Source organism: Citrus clementina, unplaced genomic scaffold (genome assembly GCF_000493195.1).
Source record: "Citrus clementina cultivar Clemenules unplaced genomic scaffold, Citrus_clementina_v1.0 scaffold_1, whole genome shotgun sequence".
NCBI lineage: Eukaryota > Viridiplantae > Streptophyta > Magnoliopsida > Sapindales > Rutaceae > Citrus > Citrus x clementina.
This window is the reverse complement of record NW_006263303.1, coordinates 11,775,252-11,793,723: the sequence shown is the minus strand read 5'-3', so window position 1 is coordinate 11,793,723 and position 18,472 is coordinate 11,775,252. Positions and strand designations below refer to the sequence as shown.

Below are 18,472 nucleotides of genomic sequence, written 5' to 3'. Positions count from 1 at the left end.
TGATTCAATAGATGGTAAAGTTGTTTTTACTTCCCTGTCTGAAAGATTCAGGTGTTCAATAACCCTGTTGTGCCCATTAGATTGTTGTTTGTCCATCCAATCTGTTTGAATTGCTGCAACATCTTCCTCTTCAACCTCCTCAAAGGTGGTGACTTTGTTAATTATATTACTGCAGCATCTGTCCAGTCTGTTTGCTACAACAAGATCCATTACACTTAGGAAATTGCAATCTTCTATTTCATCAGGGTTTCTCATAGCCTCTAGTACATTGAATGTGACTTGCTGATCATTCACTCTCATGGTCAGCTCTCATTTCTGCACATCTATCAAAGTCTTTCCAGTTGCTAGAAAAGGTCTGCCAAGTATAATGGGTACCTCTTTGTTAGCTTCAAAGTCCAGCACAATGAAATCCACTGGAAAAATAAATTTGTCAACCTTCACCAGTACATCTTTTATCTTTCCTTCAGGATATGCATGTGATCTGCTAGCTAATTGCAGAGTGACAGTTGTTGGTCTGCACTCCCCTACTCTAATCTGCTTAAATATAGATAATGGTATCAAGTTGATACTAACTCCCAAATCATAAAGTGCTCTGCCAGCATACCTATTCCCTATAGAGCAGGGTATTGTTAAACTCCCTGGATCTTTCAATTTTGTGGGAATTTTACTCTGAAGCATATGGCTGATTTCCTATGTTAGAGCAATAGTTTCAAACTCTCCCAGCCTTCTTTTTTGTGTCAAGATATCTTTTAGAAATTTTACATAATTTGGCATTTGCTCCAAAGCTTCCACAAAAGGTATGTTTATGTTCAGTTGCTTCAACACTTCTAGGAATTTGCTAAACTGCTTGCCTTGTTTTTGCTTCTGGAACCTTTGAGGGAAAGGTGGTGGATGTCTAAACTGCTGGTTAGATTCAGGAGGTACCAAACTCTGTTTGTTTAAGTTGGTGCAGGCTGTGGCTACTGGTGTTGTAACTTCTTTTTCAGCAAGATCTGGTTGATTTTCTTTTGCAGTTGCTATAGCTGGGTCCCTTGCATCAGTGTTTTGATAGGGAGTCTGCTGTAACATGCTTCCCTTTTGAGTTGGTTTTTGAGCTGAAATGCCTTCTATCCCATTTTTGGTCACCTCAACTGGGATATCAACATGCTTTCCAGATCTCAGACTAATCACTTTACAGTGTTCTTTGCTCTCTCTCCTATGATCTTCTGTGTTGCTAGGTAAGCTTCCTTGAGTTCTGCTGCTCATTACTGTAGCTAATTGTCCTATTTGGTTCTCAAGGTTTCTCAAGGACACAGCTTGACTCTGCACAATTGCTTCATTCTTTGCAATGTACTCCTTGATTAATACTTCCAATGAAGTGATTGGATCCTGATTGATATGCTTTTGCCCTTGACTTTGTTGATGAAAACCAGGTGGTTGTGGTTGTGTGTTTCTACTTAGTCCATTCAATGTTGGAGCATTTCGATTCTGATTACTCCATGAGAAATTTGGGTGTTGTTTCCAGCCTGGGTTGTAAGTATTTGAATATGGGGCTGGATTTCCAGGGCAATTATCAAAATCATGATCTTCACCACAATGGACACAAGAAAGTTCAGTAACTTGCTTTACTGTTGCTGGAGCAGCTGTCATGGCTTTTACCATATTAGTCAATGAAGTTACTTGAGCTGATAAGGCTGTAATTGCATCAATGCTATGTACCCCTGCTGATCCTCTTGGTATTGGTTGCCTAGCTGAAAGCCACTGGTAGTTATTATTGGCAATTCTCTCCAAAATCTCATAAGCTTCAGTGTAGGATTTGGATAACGGAGCTCCATTTGCTGAAGCATCCACCATTAACCTTGTACTCGGATTCAACCCATTATAGAAAGTTTCTAATTGAATGCAACAAGGAATACCATGATGAGGACACCTTATGAGCAATTCCTTGAACCTTTCCCAAGCCTCGTACAAACTTTCATCTTCAATTTGATGGAAGGAGGTAATCTCATTCCGTAATTTCGTATTCTTTGTCGGTGGGAAATATTTCATTAGGAATTTATCAGCCAATTCATTCCATGTAGTGATGGAATCAGATGGTAATGAATTTAACCATGCTCTTGTTCGATCCCTTAAAGAATAAGGAAAAAGCCTCAGCCTTAAGGCATCTTGCGTTGTTCTAGCAATTTTGAAAGCATCACTTACTTCCAAGAACAATTTAAGATAGAGATGAGGATCTTCATTTGGCAGTCTATTGAATTGCCTAACTGTTTGCAATATTTGAAACATCACTGATTTTAACTCAAAGTTGGCAGCATCTACTTCAGGTCTGATGATGCCAGGATGGACAACTTGAGGAGTTAGCACAACATAATCTCGTATAGCTCGGTCCCTGTTGTCTGCCATGTAAATAATATTGTTATTTCCTGGCTGTCTCCCATTAGCATATTCATTATGCTCTTCTTGAATGTTTGCTGGTTGTAAAGGTCCGTGAGGGTTCAAATTTCCCTCATCTTGCAAGTTATTGATGCCTAAAGTAGTCTTTGAATTTCTTTGTTCTCTTCGCAATCTCCTGATAGTCCTTTCAATCTCAGGATCGAATTGGAATACCTCAGATTTATTTTTGTGCATGCACGTACTGATTTGCCAATCAATAGAATGAATTGAGATAAGTTTAGTGCTCTTGCAATTTACTTCACACTCCAAAAATAAACAATCAATCCCCGGCAACGGCCCCAAAAACTTGTTGGTTGATTTATATAATCAATTATTATCAATGCCAATGTGCAAGTATACACAACAAGTAATAAAGTGATGAGTGTTCAAGATCGTCTCCACAGGGATTGATGTTACTCAAAATGTTAAAGCAATCACAATAATGCACGTCAACGAAAGACCGAAACAAACAATTGCCAAATAATCCTATCGTAAATAATAATTGTGAGAGATGAGAATTAAAGCAATATAGAAATAAAATAAACTTAATTAAATGTGTCCAAGGTTCAATTGAGAATATAGTAGTTGAATGATCAAACTCTCCTAATAGGGTGACTGTTGATTACCGAATTAGCACTGGTTTTTATGATAAGTGCTGCAGCACTGGGTAAAACAAATCTGCATCCACAGCTATCGCATGTTGGAAATCTCATACCTTTAAATCTACTAATAATGACTAGTTGCTCATAAATTTACTGTATGGCTTTATGATCTTTAATCTCTCTACCCTACGAGGTGAACACCTATATCTAAGATATCACAAATCTTAATTTCAAGCATTGCCCTTATGAGATTTAAGATAACCTAATCCAGGGAAACTCAATTTAAGAACAAGTAATACTCTAATAATGTCCGCTAAGACATGCCCTTTTACTGCTCTATCTTAACTGAAACTATTAAATGGGTGGTCAACCGAAATAACAATTATATCATAAAAACTATTAAAGTATAATGCTACAGCATTATCATAACATCATATAAGAACAGTCAAGAACCCATTGGATTATTTGTCACTCAACTATAAGTAAATTTAGTTCATATTCTGAATGAGAAAAATAAACATAAATATATTGATCGCAGAATACATCCAATCAATTAAAGGAAGAAAGATAATATGAGTTGACCACGATGAAAAGTCTAAGGATCCTCCTCGGTGCTTCAATGATGCCGAATAGCCCTCCTTAATCTTGATCTTCTTCTTGCCTTTTTAATTGTTTTTGAATGTTAATTCCACCGCCGCTTCTATGTGGTGCATGCCTCCTTTATATATTTGCAAATTAGGTTTTCCAAACCAATGCCCATGCGCGTGCCTGTGTTTTAATTAGGAAACATGTAGATTGTAATTTAATTGCTGACCCACGCCTATATTTTCTCCCGCGTTTCTCTCAGATTGCTGCAACATTGGTTGCTCTAACATCCGCAACAACACTTGTGTCATTTACGATTGTACTTTCCTTCTTTTGTGATCATCTTCTTTCTTTCTCTTTCTCATCTAATGTCCCCGCATCCTTTTATGAATTTAAAACCTACAAATTAAAACCTATTTTTAGCACAAATTACTATGATTCAAGCAAAACTTGTTAAGACTCAACTAAAATGAATGTTTATGCAAAAGTTCACCAAAATGTAATCAAAATACATTATTTGCTTTCTAAATGACCTTTATTCAAGTCTAGAATAGATGTAATAACTCTCATTTCCTAGAGTTATCACCTATGTTGTGCCATGTGCCGCCCAGCCCGTTGGCCATCTCTACCAGAAGTTGATTACCAAGTGATCAGTGTAATAGATGCTTCAAATCATTTTGATTTCCTCTAAGAAATTATGTGTTGAATGGCTTAAATGATTCTTCTTATAGTTTGTCTACTGGAAAGAAAAAAGCCAAAGAGTTGTAGGAGTCCTTAAAACGGAAATATAAAACTAAGATTGTTAGCACTATGAAATTTTTCGTAGGCTGCTTTCTTGATTATAAGATGGTGGATTCCAAAGCTGTTACAAGTCATCATTGAGATCCAATATGAGTCTTAAAGATTTGATTATTAAACTTCAAGTTAAATAAGACAACAAAAGTAATCACAAGAAAAGTGTCATTACTATGGCTAAGGCCAATATTATGGAATATAGTCAGAATAACAAGAATAATAAGGCCAACAAGATTAAGCTATATCCAAAAGGAGAGGTCTCTAAGAAGCAAACCACATATCAAGGGAAATGCTTCAACTGTGATAAAATAGGTCACAAGGATTTAGAATATAGATTGCCAAAGAAAAAGGGAAACCTAGCAGCTAATATGGTAGAGAACATCTCAAAAGATATGTCAGATGTTGAGTGTTAGAAAGTGTATATTTATAAAGGAGAAAATCGTCATTTTACATTTCAAGTCTTACTAACACCCTTGCTTTTATGTATTTAAGTGTCTTGTGATTTAATTGTGTGTTTTATTTTAATTAAATATTTTATGTATTTTAGGGGCATCATGGTCATTTCACAATGAATAAGAGATTAGACAGCAAAAAGAACATCACTTTTGAACTCAAGATAGTCGAAAACCTTAGGAGGAGCACAAAAAGAAAATGTCACTATTCACATGTACGGTACTATCCATGTTACTGTTCACGACACTGTTTACATATACAGAATGATGACGTGGTATTGACCGATGATGTGGCATTGACCGATGAGATGTCACGATCCTATTGGACTAAAATTCTTATGTACTATTGAACGGTGACGTGGCAGCATGTTAGTGGACCAAAAATCGTATGTGCGGTACATGCATATACACAGAATTATTTTCAACCAAACCGCGTCACTATTCAAGCCGTCTCATTGTTCATACCGGTAGTCAAATCCGAATTGTTGACTGATGACGTGGCGCAATCCTGAGTGTCCAAAATGTTTTTAATTCGATGACCATGATTTACTCAGTGTATCTATAAAAAGAGAGCTCCCCCCCCTAATTTGATATCTCTAAATTCATTTTTGAGCTCCATTTTATGTAATTGCTTCTCTATCTTGTATTTTTTATGTATTTTAATAAATTTCCATTTTACCCCTGTTCAATTATGAGTAGCTAATTTTCTTTCAAGCGTGGGTTGAAGGTGAAGCCTCAATATGTTCCATGGGCTTTATTTGGTAAATTTATTTTCTTTTCCCCTTTGATTTTTGTAGATGTTTTGACTTTTCGTCAACAGATAGTAATAATCTTGTCTAGATACCGTACTGGTTTTACCAGCTCCCTAGTACAAGGTTATTACTATTTGGCACGATAAGCCCTTAGCACCATATTGATTAGAGTGTGGTTCATGAGGAGTGGAAACCACCCTCATGATTTAATTGGCATAAATAAGGAATATTTAGCCCATGATGCATGTTGATGCAGATCCAGATACCCAAGTACTCCATTTTAATAATTTTCTCTTCAATTTATTCCCGCCATTTTAATTCAAATTTCACCACAAATCCAACCACCTATTTAGAAAATTAATTCTACACATAATTAAAATCCACCTCCTCGTGGGATTGACACTCGTCACCATTAATCTATTCTGCAATAGATTCATGCACTTGCGAGTTCAATAAAATTTGCACAACATCAAACATTAATCTTTCTATAGTGGTTTCTAAAGTAAATCTAGTGGGCTCCAATCCAAGAAAGTAACAGATTGATATTGGTGCTAATTGATATTGGTGCTACTCGACGTGTATGCTCAGATAAGGAAATGATTATTTCCTTTGACCCTGTTGGAAATGGTGAAAAGCTATATATAGGGAATTCAACCACGTCTAAGATCGAAGTCAAGGAGAAGTGATTTTGAAGATGACTTTTGTGAAAGAATTGACTCTAAATAATGTTTTGTATGTGCTAGAAGTTCGCAAGAATCTCATATCTAGATCACTTTTGAACAAGTATGAATATTGGATGGTGTTCGAGTAAAATAAAATAGTCTTGTATAACAATAGAATGTATGTGGGAAATGGATGTGTATCAAATAGGTTGTTCAAACTGAATGTAGTTGTTGTAAAATTAAAGAATAATAGAGCTATTTCTAGGGGCGGGCAACTTAAGATTTAGAATCTGATTATATTTTGATAGTTTGAATTAAAAAAAATCCATCAAATTCCAATATGATCTTCAAAATTGATCTGCTCTAATCTAATCTGAAATATATTATATTGGATTTGGTTCAAATAAATATTTCGGATAAGTTTGGAATCAGATATTCATATTGAGTTCGAGTGAATATCATAAGATCCTCTATTTTGCTCTCAAATCTCCCACATCTGCCACCACGCAACACTAATTTAGAAGACCCGCCTTGGTAGGCATTGCAGCAACCTTTTAAAAGTTTAGATCGACAAATCTATGCGAGAAGGACCAGTGCTAATAGCATTTTGAATTAGGAGGCTTCATTGATATCTGACATTGATTATAAGATAAGTCTTAAAGAAATAGTACATGTTGTGTCTTTTCAAAGGTATACAACTAATTAAGAGAGATGCATTTACGAAATGAACTCAATTCAAAATGCAACCACGGATCTATCGATGCATAAATTTCCACTTCTAATTTTCTTACCATAAATAATTGCACAAGCTATTCAAACTTATTGCCACATAAAAACAATGGCACTAAGTTACTTAGGTTTGAAAAGCCATTCTTCCCACATTATCCTCATGAAATTTACCTTGCATATCCATAGTATAAAATTTGACACAGGCATACAAAGGAATGATATGTGTTTGACAACTAAAGCAATTCATCGATGCAATAATAAAATAGCTTTTAACTATTTCACACAAATCTTAAGTTGCTGGTTGGGATTGTTTGGGCATTTGGGTTATGTCGTGACTGTCTTTGGTGCCGTGGGTCTAGACTCTCGAGTAGTCATGGCCACTGGACATTGATGGCGTGGGTCACCGTGTGTGACAGGTCGTCGGTTTGTGCTTCTACGTCAGGTCACAGCTGTAGCTAGTTTTGGATTGTGTCTTTGTGTTTAAGAAATAGGAATTATGAATTAGGTTTCCCTTTGTGCTTTAGATTTCCTGCTGGATAAAGAAGAATCATAACCCAATCAGATTATTCAGATTGACCCAAATTCCATTCGATCGAAATGAAATTCGATCGGATGCAAAAATCGTATTCGATCAAATTTGAAGCCAAATCGGATCCTTCCGAATTTGATCTGATGCCCAACTCTAGCCATTCATTCTACTTATATTCTTGAGTTTTCAAATTTATGGTATGGAAGATTAAGACATGTTAATTATAATGCCTGAATAAGTTAATTAATGTGAACCGTATACGAAACATAAGTCTGAATCTTGTGTTGAGGCAAGACTAACAAAGTCATCATTTTAAAGAATTGAAAAGAATAGTAAGCCACTTGGCTTAGTAGAATAATACCCAATGATAGTTGTGATTTCAAATCCATACAGCCGATGGATTGTAATAAATATTTTATTACCTTTATCGATGATTGCACAAAATTTTCTTATGTGAATTTACTAAAAAGCAAGGACAAAGTTATAGAGAAATTTGTTATCTATAAAAATAAAGTTGAAAATTAACTAAATAAGAAAATTCGGTAGTTGAGAAGTGATAGAGGTGGTGAGTATGTTATTTCATTTGAGTTACTTTGTGAACAACATAGAATTATACAAAAAACTAAAACTCCTTATTTACCTCAATCCAATTAGCCTGCTAAACATAAAAATTGTACCTTGAAAAAAATGATGAATGCAATGTTAATAAGTTATGAACTGCTTCAGAATATGTGGAGGGAAGCTATTTTATCAGCTCATAACCTTTTAAATAAGGTACCTCCAAAGGAAGTAGAGAAAACCTCTTATAAATTATAGAAAGGTATAATAGCTTTCTATAAATACTTGCGAGTGTCTTATTAAACTGGTCATTCTCCACAAAAGAAGGTGTAGATAAGACCAAAAATTGTAGATTGTGTTTCATTGGTTATGAAGATAACAGTGGTACCTATCGATTTATTGTGTATGAGTCAAATATACTAGATATTCTTATTAACACATTAATGGAATCTAGAAATGTGTCGTTTTTTGAACATATGTTTCTATGTAGATTCAAGGACTATTCAAGTTCGATTAAACGAACACATGAGGCTAATATTGAAGAGAATGGACCAACTACAAAATGAAGTTCAAGATAGTGAACAAGAGGTTCATTTTGAACCTAGATATAGTAAGAGAGGTAGAACGAAAAACTCCTTTAGTTTAGATTTTTTGACCTTTTTACTAGAGAATGAACCAAAAAGCTTTATGGAAGCTATAAGTTCACTACAAGACACGTTATGGAAATATGCTATTGATAGTGAAGTCGAATCTATCTTACAAAATCACACCTGGAAGTTAATAGATCTTCCTCGAGGATGCATATCTCTAAGATCCAAGTAGATTATCAAAAGGAAAATGAAAGCTGATGGATCAATTGAAAAGTACAAGGCTAGAATTGTAATTAAAGATTACAAGTAATGAGAAAGCCTTGATTACTTTGATACTTATTCTCTTGTAACGAGAATAAATTCTATTAGGATGATACTAGAAATTACAGCATTATGCAATTTAAAAATACATCAAATGAATGTAGAAACAAGCTTTTTAAATGGAGATTTAGATGAAGATATCTACATGGAGCACCTTGAAGGCTTTTTATAGCTCTAAGATAAGAAAAGAAAGTTTGTAAATTACTAAAGCTATTATATGGCTTGAAGTAAGTACCAAAATAATGGCATGAAAAATTTGACCATACGATGATGAAAAATGGTTTTAAGATCAACAAATGTGATAAATATATATATGCCAAAGCAGACAAAAAAATGACTATATTATTTTATGTCTTTACATTGATAACATGCTGATCATTGGGAGTGATGATAAGATGGTTTGTTTATAACTATTAGTAAATTAATTTTTTCAATTGTAATTAATTTATTTTTACATAAGTACTCATATATATAATTTTGATATAGATATAGAAAAGTATTTTAAAAGAAAATCAGTGATGCCGCAATTTCCAGAGAGAGATGAAAGTGGTCCAGAAATACGAAATAAGTTTGACTTGGAATTGTCAAAACATCCTTCTGATCCTGGACAACGACCTCCAATTTCTTCTTACAATCCTAATGTTCAAGATGAAATCCGTAGAACATATTTACAAATGGGTCCTTGCCAACCTAGATTCCATAATTTTTGTAAGTCTAAATTTGGGCAACAACAACGACAATTCAATCTTAGTTCAATAAATATGAAAATTGGTTAGAATATAGTATATCAAAGAATGCTGCATATTGTTTATGTTGTTATCTTTTCAGACCAAAAATTGGTGAGCAAGCAAGTGGTGAGATATTTACAAAAAATGGGTTCTCAAATTGGAAAAAAATAGAAAGACTAGAAGAGCATGTTGGAGGTCCTAATAGTGCTCACAACAAGGCTGTAGGTTATTGTGAAGATTTAATGAAACAAGAGTAGCATGTTTGAACATTTTTCAACAAGCATTCTAATCAAGATAAAAAAGATTATCGAATTTGCTTGTTTGCATCCATTGATGTTGTTCGGCTTCTTTTAGAACAAGGGCTTTCATTTCGCGGTCATGATGAATCTGATAATTCAAGTAACCAAGGAAATTATCTTCGAATTTTGAGATTTCTTACCGATCAGAATGAAGATATCAAAAGAGTTACTTTGAAGAACGCTCCTGGCAACAACATGTTGACTGCACCTTCAATTCAAAAAGATATTGTAAGGGCTTGTTCTATTGATACAACCAATGCTATTATTAGAGACATAGGCATTATTTTCTATTTTAATTGATGAATCTTGTGATGCATCTATGAAGGAGCAGATGGCTGTTGTATTGCGATATGTAGATAAGAATGGATTTGTCATTGAGCGTTTTATAGGTCTCAAGCACGTTACTAGTACCACTAGGGATGACAAATATCCAATTATGGATGGATAATATCCATCCAAACACAAATCCATAATTATCCATAATGGATATATCCATATCCATATCCAGTATTTAATATTGGACATGGATATGCATTTTATCCATATAACTATGGAGATCCATGGATATCCATAGATATTTTATTTTTATTATATAAAAATAATAATATAAAATAGTTAAAATTTCAATATTAAATTTGGTTATTAAACTATTTATATTACTAATAATATATATATATATATATATATATATATATATATATATATATAATAAAATGGCGGTCCGGTGGTCGGTGGCGGCGGTCCGGCAACTTTCCGATGACCTTCCGGCGTAGGTCCGGAAAATTTTGGCGGAGGTCCGGCGACATTCCGGCGATGTCCAACGGTGGTCCGGCAACTTTCCGGCGAATCTCGACAGAGGTCCGGCGACATTCCGGCGAATCCCGACGGAGGTCCGGTGACATTCCGGCGATGTCCGGTGGTGGTCCGGCGACTTTCCGGTGGATGTCCATTTATAATATTAAATTAATAAAATAAAATAATAATTATTAATAGTATTAAATAAGTTAAAAAATTAAAGGATAATTTTGAAAACTTTAGTTTTTAATATGAGAGGAATTTAAAATTTTCACTAGTTAATATAATATTTTTACAATTGTTTGTTTATTTTATTTTTTATTTTATAAAATTAAAATTTTTTAAACTTGTGTTGGGTTAAATGGATATCCATTGGATATTGTAGATATCTATTATGGAGCGATCCAGTTGCCATCCCTAAGTACCACTGCTATCTCGCTCAAGGAAGCTCTTAATCAGTTATCTTCTAAGCACGGATTGAGTATATCTAGGCTGCGCGCGCAAGGTTATGATGGGGCTAGCAACATGCAAGGCGAGTTCAATGGTCTTAGAACACTTATTATGAATGAGAATGAGTGTGCTTATTATATACATTGTTTTGCTCATCAACTACAGTTAGCTATTGTGGCCGTCGCAAAGATGCACGATCAAGTTAATTCTTTCTTCAATATAGTTGCTAACGTTGTCAATGTTGTTGGGGCTTCATGTAAACGCCGAGATATTCTTAGAGAGAAACAATTACTTTCAGTTGTTGAAGCACTTGAAAATGATGACTTACCGAGTGGGCAAGGCCAAAATCAAGAGATTACATTGAAACATTTTGGTGATACATGTTGGGGCTCACATTATGGTACGTTGCTTCGCATAATCTCTTTGTTTCCACATATAATTAATGTGCTTGAGATAGTTGCAAAAGAGAAGTCAAACTCTAGCGAACAAAGATTTCAAGTAAATTATTTGATAGAGTTTATGCAATCTTTTGATTTTGTGCTTAGTTTATATTTGATGAAGGATATACTTGCACTTTCAAATGAGTTTTCACAAGCACTTCAAAGAAAGGACCAAGATATTCTAAATGCCATAAAATTGGTTGAAATATGCAAGAAAATCTTGCAAATGATGAGAGACAATGGGTGGGATTCTTTACTTTCTGAGGCTTCTTCTTTTTGTTTGAAGCATGATATTGATGTCCCTAACATGAATAATGTTTTTTTGCCATGGGGTTGATCACGACGTAAGGCTCGAGAGATCTCAAACATGCATTATTTTCGAGTTGAGCTATTTTTTGCTATTTTAGATTTGCAACTTCAAGAGCTAATAATCGTTTCAATAAGGTGAATATGGAATTGTTTCTTTGTTTGGCATGTCTATGTCTAAATGACACATTCACTGCTTTTGATAAGGACAAGTTAGTACGTCTTGCTCAATTTTATCCAAAGGATTTTTCACCAATAGAGCTTATGGCACTTAAGAGTCAACTTCAAATTTATATAATGGATATGCATTCCAGTACTGAGTTTGCAGGATTGAAGGGAATCGGTGACCTTGCTAAAAGAATGGTTGAGATAAAGAAAGATAAGGTGTATCCGTTAGTTTATTTGTTGGTGACATTAGCATTAGTTCTTCCAGTTTCTACAGCCACAATAGAGAGAACATTTTCAGCAATGAAATTTGTGAAGAATGAACTTCGGAATCAGATGGGAGATGAATAAATGAATGATAATTTGATTGTTTATGTAGAAAAAAGATGTATTTAATAGTATTGATAATGAGTCTATTGCACAATATTTTCAGAATATGAAATTGCGTAGAGAACAATTGTAAATAGGTTACCAAAAATTTTATATATGTAAGTTTCAATTTTTACATTTTCCTGTTATTTAATTTAGCCCCCGGTAAATTATTTTTCTAAATCTGCCACCAGTCAAGAGTTTAATTCTTAGAAACTCTTGCAAAGCCAAGCAGATGTTTAGGGCTAAAATAACATGACCATGAGAACTTAAAAGTGTTAGGAATAATTATTGTGTGAAATAAATCATCATTTACATAAGCAACTGAATAGTTCAGAAACGTCGCGTCTACTAGTCAGTAAGTAAAGTAAATATACTTCACAAGGGAATGTTCAAAGGTAGAGACCTACCTATCCTATGCAGGTTTTGATATGCTGAATTCTATCACCGGAGTCAAAATGATTTCGATATCAAAACAATCATTTTATGTCTTTTGCCAATTTTCATTCATGTTGGGGATTATTAGAAAAATAGCATAAAGTGGCCATCTTGAGGCAGATTTTGAGCAACATAAATATTGGAAATATATACATGCATAGATGATTCAGAATCTTCTCTGTTAGCTCTTCACAACGAATTATAAAACATTTAAATTGGTGCTCGAGTGAGTGAGAAATTGGAGCTTAATGAGCACCCGTTAATGTGAAAAACGAAGAAAAATCCCACATGGAATTTTTAATTAACTTGCCCTCCCATGAAACTTATATATATGGCTTCTATGTTCAATAGCAAAACACACCAAAATCCAAGTGATTCTCTTATCCTCTCTCTTATGCAAATGTTCGCTTCAATGTGATAGAATTCAAACATTTGTTTGAAGTTCATGAGAAAAGTGAGTTTGTACTACCAACACTATTCGAATCCAAGGATGGCGAATCTATTTTAAGGACATTTTAGTTTTAAAGGCCTTGGGTTAGTGATTTTTTTTTTATTTTACATAATGTTGATTTATTTGTTATATCTTTACTCTTTGAATTATTTATTATTATTGTTGTTGTTGTTGTTGTTGTTGTTATTGTTATCATTATCATTGTTATTATCATCATTATTATTATAAAACTTGTAATAGGTGATAAGTGTGTAAAAGGCCTGCTTATTAGTAAACTTAAGTGCACTAGAAAGGTTCTTTGACCAAGGCTATATACATTGCCTAAGGAGTCTAAGTTTTAACCGAGACATTTTTCTTTTGTGGGAACCTAATTAGTATATTTTTATATATGAAGTGGGCGTGCTAATTAATAATAACGTAACTACATTTAGCTGAGTGTAATAGACACTATGAATATCTTGATTAGTATTTTTTTTTTGTTAGTATATTCTGCAAGACATTAGTACATTCCTCTCTTAGCCACTCTTCATCTCCATTTTCTCGAAAATTCCTATGCACTCTTCTCACACCCAATATAGAAGGTCAATAAAATGATTTATCTTAAAAGCTCGCTCATGAAAGACAGTAGTTGGTAACAAAAAACGTCTTTAAACTTATTAGATAGACAAGTTCAATAGTAGATAACAATCAAATTGAAGCCCTATCCTAAGGCACTCATTATCAAAAGGAAAAAAAAAAGAAAAAAATATTATTTAACAAATTATGGGATTAATATGTTTAACCTTTAACAATTTGAGAAGCACAAGAAAGTACAGTGAGTATAAACTTTTATAAGAATACTAATTATTTTTTATGATAAAAAACATAAGGAAAAATCTCAAATAAATAACAAATAATAAATAGAAAATAGATGGAGAATAAAATCAATCACACAACATAAGAATTTACGTAGAAAACTCCTATATTAGAGAAAAACGACGGTCACTAAGGACAACGATAGAAAAATCACTATGGGAAATATTATTAAAATTACTCAAGTATTTTCCTCACATTAAAACCTCAAAACACCTAATCTCTTAATAAACCTATTGTTTCTCTCACATTAGAAACAGTCTACTTATAAAGAAACTAACAGTTGTGTTTTGCAAATAAGTGAACCAAATTTCCTATATGGAATGATTATTTCTTTTAAGAGAAGTATTTTTATTTTTGTACAAGTTGCATTCCTCCTTCAATAAATTAAAGAGAAACTTATTCCATAAATAATAATCATCCTAAAAAAGAACATAGGAAATTTTATTGAAAAAGGAAAAATATCTCTAGCAATCTCCACCTTGGTGAGTTTTTCTATTAGGTGACAAAACATTATCTATTGTGTATACCCACAACCATATCTTCTCCACCTTCTTTACTGCACCAAAACCATGCCTAAGAATCATTCTATCATGGGTAAAATCTTGTCTTCTACCTAACAACCATAATTCTTTACACCGAAAATCATCATACTCCACTTTTTCTAGAGTATGCATATTCAGGACATGTCGATCTCCTTGTTGAAAGTTACCTCTCTCATGTTTGGCTTCCTTAAGTGTCCTCAACCATCAACATAAAAATTCCAATATGCACTTTGCATAAATGTCAAACCATACCTTATGTGCAAATCTTGTAAACCTTCTACCAGTAACAAATCCTCTTCCATGGCAAACTAAAAAGGATAAACCTATTTTTTATGGAGAAAATAGACACACCCGCTAGCCAACATTATCATTGTCTCTGTTTTTATTGATTTTGAGCTACTTGTCGAAGCTACTCCATTCCTAGAACATTCTTTAAGGTATCTTGATTGTCTACATACCCTCCGTGGTTTTCATCAATGGTAACATGGTTTACATCACCTTTGATTTCATTGTGTAACATAGATTAAATCAACATATATCCTTGACTTCAATCTGCTCCAAGCCAAAATTTGTTCTCCCATTAAACTTTTCAACCTCAATTATCACAAGACTTGAAAATTTGTTTGCAGACATAATTGCTTTGCAGAACAGCCTTAGCTCTTATACCAGTTTTAAGGAATTTTTAATACTACCCAAGATCTTGCAAGCAAAATTATCAAATAAATAATAAATAGAAAAATAGATAGAGAGTAAAACCAATCACACAACACATGATTTACTTAGAAATCTCCTACACAAGAGAAAAACTACAGACGCCAAGGACAACGAGAGAAAAATTCATTACGTGAAAAATTATTATAATTGTTATAGTATTTTACTCACACCCAAAACCCCAAAACAACCAATCTCTCAATTGACTTACCATTTTTCTGACATTAGAAATTGTCTACTTGCATAGAAACTAATTATTGTGCCATACAAACAAGTGAACCCGACTTCCTTATATATTGTGATTATTTCTTGTAGAAGAAGTATTCATTTCTCTATAAAAGTTTTATTTCTTTGTAAATAAGCTAAGTCTCAAAGGAAGTAATTTTTTAAACATGAATACTTCTAAATAAGAAAATATCTTAAGAAATTCTTATTGAAAAAGAAGACTTATTTCTAAGAAATTTTTAAAGAATCATATTTGCATTCCTTTCAATATTTATCAAGATTGTTCAATTTTACTTAATGGAATTCTCATTTAACATATCATATCTTTAGCCACGAGTTATGTTGAGTGTTAGAAAATGTATATTTATAAAGGAGAAAATCGTCATTTTACACTTCAAGTTTTACTAACACCCTTACTTTTATGTATTTAAGTTTCTTGTGATTTAATTATGTGTGCTTTATTTTAATTAAGTATTTTATGTATTTTAGGGGCATCATGGTCATTTTATAATGAACGAGAGTTCAGACAACAAAACAGACATTACTTTTGAACTCAGGACAGTCGAAAACCTTAGGAGGAGCATAAAAGGAAAAATGTCACTATTCACATGTACGGTACTATTTATATGTACGATATTGTCTACATTACTATTCACGACACTGTTCACATAGACGGATCGATGACGTGGCATTAACCGATGATGTGGCATTGACTGATGAGGTGTAATGATTCCATTGGAGAAAATTCTTATGCACTATTGATCGGTGACGTGGTAGTATGTTAGTGGACTAAAAATTGCGCGTACGGTACATGCATATACACAGGATTATTTTCAACCAAACCGCATCACTGTTCAAGTCGGTTGACTATTCAAATCGTGCGGTCAAACTATGTTACTGTTCAAACCGCGTACTGTTGACTGATGACGTGGCACAATCCTAAGTATCCAAACTGTTTTTAATCCGATGGCCATGATTTACTCAATGTATCTATAAAAAGGACACCTCTCCCCCCTAATTGGGCATCTCTGAATTCATTTTTGAGCTCTATTTTCTGTAATTCCTTCTCCATCTTGTATTTTCTATGTATTTTAATAAATTTTCATTTTGCCCTTAGTTCAATTATGAGTAGCTAATTTTCTTTCAAGCTTGGGTTGAAGGTGAAGTCTCAATATGTGTCATGGGATTTATTTGGTAAATTTATTTTCTCTTCCCCTCTAATTAATGTGGATGTTTTGACTTTTCGTCGATAAATAATAATAACATTGTCTAGATATCGCTCTAGTTTCACCGACTCCCTAGTACAAGGTTATTGTCATTTGGCACGATAAGCCCTTAGCACCATATTGATTAGAGTGAGGTTCATGAGGTGTGGATACCCCCCTCATGATTTAATTGGCACTAATAAAGAATATTTAGCCTATAGTGCATGTTGATACAGATCCAGATACCCAAGTGCTTCATTTCAATAGATTTCTCTTCAATTTATTCTCGCCATTTTAATTTAAGTTTTAGAATATTTCAAATCATTTCCACCCCAAATCCAATTACCCAATTCAAAAATTAACTCTACACATAATTAAAATCCACCTCCTCGTGGGATCGACACTCGTCACTATTGATATATTCTACAATAGATTTGTGCATTTGCGAGTTCAATAAAATTTGCACAACAAGTTTTTGGCGCAGTTACTGGGGAGGTAAGTTATTTTAATTTGTAGAATTAATTTTTGTAAAAAATTTCTTTTAGTTATTTTTATAGTAATTTTTTTATTTTAAAAAAAAAGAAAAAAAAAGTGAATTTACATTTTGAGGTAAGATTTTTTTCTCTTCTTTAAAATTCTGTAATTTAATTTTCAAGTTATTTTTCTTTGTAATTTTTTTTATTTTTAGTTAATTCATTTCACATATTATTTTTTAGTGTGTTTTTATAGAAAGGTTGTAACAGCGCGGTAAAGTTAGTATCATATTTCTCATTCTTTTTTATTTTTAATTGTTTTGTTCCCATTTTTTTTTATTTTTTGTGTGTTCTTTGCATGCATGGTCGAAGGTCACTATTGCTAAAATTCAAGAGTATTGAAAAAGGATTAAAAGTTTTTATTGACTTACCTTCTTAAGGAACAAGATCGTGTATTTATACACGAGTAGAGGAACTATATATATGGAAGAAACATTTTACAAAAATTATGGGATTAATTCTAAACTTAGTCGTTGACTAACCGTTGGCTAAGATATGAAGAGAATATGGACTTGAATAATGGTTGGCCATCTTTCTTTGGTGAGTTTGCATGTCACGGGATTGTGTGAGATGATTGTTGCAAGCCTTTGGCAAGAGCAATACAGATTGCCATATTTGTTTCCAACGGTTTGCAACTTGCCTTGTTAATGTGGGATTGAGTTGGTGTGCTGATTTTTTCCATGTTGGTGCGTGACTCATGTGGCTGCATGTGGTTCATGTGTTGTGACTGTTCGAATTCCACATTTGGTGGGTAATGTATCTTAACAGCCCCCCTCAAGGTTGGCCGAGTCATAGAGTGAACGCCGAGCTTGTGTCGAAAGAGAAAGAAAAGATCTTTGCCTAATGGTTTGGTAAGGATATCTGCAGCTTGCTGCAAGGAGGGAACATGCGTGGCTTTAAGGAGGCCTTGAGATACTTTTTCATGAACAAAATGGACATCAATTTCGATATGCCTGCTGCATGCATGAAACAC

General features: G+C 33.6%; 2 protein-coding genes and 1 non-coding gene across 3 annotated transcripts; 2 read left to right on the top strand and 1 right to left on the bottom strand.

The window, feature by feature from the left end:
• Window positions 1-309: 309 nt before the first annotated feature.
• Window positions 310-2,607, bottom strand: LOC112095639. The gene is made up of 3 exons (XM_024177743.1): window positions 2,182-2,607; window positions 852-2,004; window positions 310-611 (listed from the first exon to the last, which is right to left on the bottom strand). Exons 1-3 carry the CDS (start codon window positions 2,605-2,607, stop codon window positions 310-312), a joined length of 1,881 nt encoding a protein of 626 aa, XP_024033511.1.
• LOC112096040 lies at window positions 1,892-1,998 on the top strand. The gene has a single exon (XR_002904198.1). It is a non-coding gene; the product is annotated as a small nucleolar RNA R71 (small nucleolar RNA).
• A 6,898-nt stretch (window positions 2,608-9,505) lies between the features above and the next one.
• Window positions 9,506-12,521, top strand: LOC18053768 (zinc finger MYM-type protein 1). Its single transcript, XM_024177742.1, has 5 exons — window positions 9,506-9,644; window positions 10,070-10,242; window positions 10,340-10,403; window positions 11,195-11,942; window positions 12,107-12,521. The coding sequence occupies exons 1-5, from the start codon at window positions 9,506-9,508 to the stop codon at window positions 12,519-12,521; spliced, it is 1,539 nt and encodes a 512-aa protein (XP_024033510.1).
• The last annotated feature ends 5,951 nt before the right edge of the window (window positions 12,522-18,472 follow it).